This window comes from Perkinsus marinus, assembly GCF_000006405.1.
Source record: "Perkinsus marinus ATCC 50983 genomic scaffold scf_1104296955952, whole genome shotgun sequence".
NCBI classification, from domain to species: Eukaryota; Perkinsozoa; order Perkinsida; family Perkinsidae; genus Perkinsus; species Perkinsus marinus.
Window position 1 is genome coordinate 1 of NW_003207638.1, and position 2,078 is coordinate 2,078.

At 51.0% G+C, this 2,078-nt stretch overlaps 1 protein-coding gene across 1 annotated transcript; it reads left to right on the forward strand.

The window, feature by feature from the left end:
- Positions 1–247: 247 nt before the first annotated feature.
- Pmar_PMAR027493 (hypothetical protein) lies at positions 248–1,693 on the forward strand (the record flags this gene model as incomplete). Its single annotated transcript, XM_002775325.1, has 1 exon — positions 248–1,693. A coding segment is annotated over one exon (1,446 nt), but the record flags the coding sequence as incomplete, so codon positions are not given.
- Between the last annotated feature and the right edge of the window lie 385 nt (positions 1,694–2,078).

The following is a 2,078-nucleotide window of genomic DNA, read 5'->3' on the forward strand; positions in this document are numbered from 1 at the left end:
CCCACTACAACTTCAGGACGCTCATCCCGAGCGATATGGCGACTACAAAGACCTCGAGGTCGGACCTGTGTGGGACTGTCAAATATGGAAGCTTATGCCGCTGAGGACTTACTTCTTGAAGTCCTTCAATCGAGGATCGGCTATCACTGGTTGTATCCGCCCAGGTCGTCGTGGACGTAGACCCCTACCATACCCCGCCGAGGGTCCTGATATCCCGTTCACGGAGTTTCTTGCGGAAATAAGAGGAATGCAGTCCGGTACGAAGCTATCCGAGTCGGCAAAAGCACTGGCAGTTGCTATTCGGGACGTTGAGGGTGAGCACGAAGAAGAATGGACAGCTGTTACTATCTCTCGAGGAACCGCAAACAGAATTAACAAACAACATATAGGTGCTATACCTGGGACTCCGGTAACGTTCAACGCCGGGATTAGCGACCATAGACCACCGGCCGAAGACGAAGATATTGGTGTGATTGGCATTCCACTCGTCGTCAAGCTGAAGTTGGGATGCCGAATAGTATTCACGAAGAACTGCCGAGGTGCTTACTGTAACGGTGACCTTGGTCTAGTCACTGAGATGCTGAATGTCGAGGGTGTAAAACAAGTCGATTATGGCGCCTTCGACGAAGCCTGCGAGCTATCAAGGGTCCCAGTGATACGAGTTAAGCTCGACCGTACCGGACAAGAGATAACTGTAGAGCCGGTCACCCAGACAGTGACCAATTATGACGCCGTCATAATTGGTTTCGCCTTTTGTAGTGCAGCCTTTTGTAGTGAGCCGTCGGCTCCCTCCTGTACAAACTTGCCTGTGGAGTTAGGGGCAGCTCTGACATGCCATAAACTGCTGGGATCGACGCTCAAGTACATTGTTATTGATCTGTCGAAGGATGACGAATATAAGAGCCCACACACAGTGCACATCGATATTGAACGCAGGCTGCGTGAGCCTTGGCTTTTTGGCGTTCTATATACGATGTTCACGCGTATTGGAAGCTCAAATCAAGTATACACTAAATGGGTAGGCACAGAGCGGCTCACTAAAAAGCTCGTGTTCTCTCCATCGGCTAAGAAGTTCGATGAGTTCTGTCGCGAGCATGACAGACTGAAGGTTCTGCACGATCGACAGGTCTCATCATGCTCAAGTCGGCCTTCTTCACCGAGTCGGATCCAGGAAGGTTCTTCTAGCGGGAATGCAGGGTCTGGACAAACTCCTACCTCCTCTGCAGTGTACGAGGTGAGTGCCGCCGATGTCAAGAAGATGCTAGACGGCTATGAAGCTCGTGCTACTGAGCGGGTATGTGATGAACTAATTAATATTGTTGTCAATGCAGTGCAGACTAGTCTGCTAGGCCGTACTCTTGGTTCAGGAGACAGTGGAGAGCAAAGAAGAATCCAGGACGCGCATGTCAACACGTTCATTGAGATGTCGAAGACCAATCCTTCCGGATTCCGTGAAATAATGAAAATGAACCCATCTGAATCTGTGGACCACATCCGCCGCATGCGAGTGCATGGGCAGGCCGACGCCTACCAACAAGACCCTGAACGTGCTGCGAGCGATGTTTCTGTGACCAACCTACATGCGCCTCCATCCACTCACATCGACATCGAGCGTCCACTGCTCTCTCATACAGAGGCGCACGACGGAGAGGAACTTTCTCCCGAACCTGCTCCATCGGTATTATGTACAGACGTAAGGCTATGCCGGCAGTGTTAAAACTATATCATTCTAGGTACTCACGGAAGATCATCCGGATGGCGCTGGTGACCTTCCTTCAGTAAATGGCAGTGCAGGTTCAGATTCTTCAGAAGAGAGCCTATTGGACGATGATTGCCCCAGCGATACCACCACCGATTCCGACGGAGATGATACTCCAAGCGGCGATACTGCTTCTGCTGGTTACGCCTCTCCTGAGAACGAGCGATGGGAGCCAGAAGCTTTCTGTACCATACGTGGAGATATTGATGATGTGCTGGCAACTTATCTGGTGGATAAGCCCTTCTTATATCGAGTGAAGAGTAGCAAGGAGCATCGTGGACGCCAGGAACTGCACCGTAGACGCCACTCTAATGCTGAT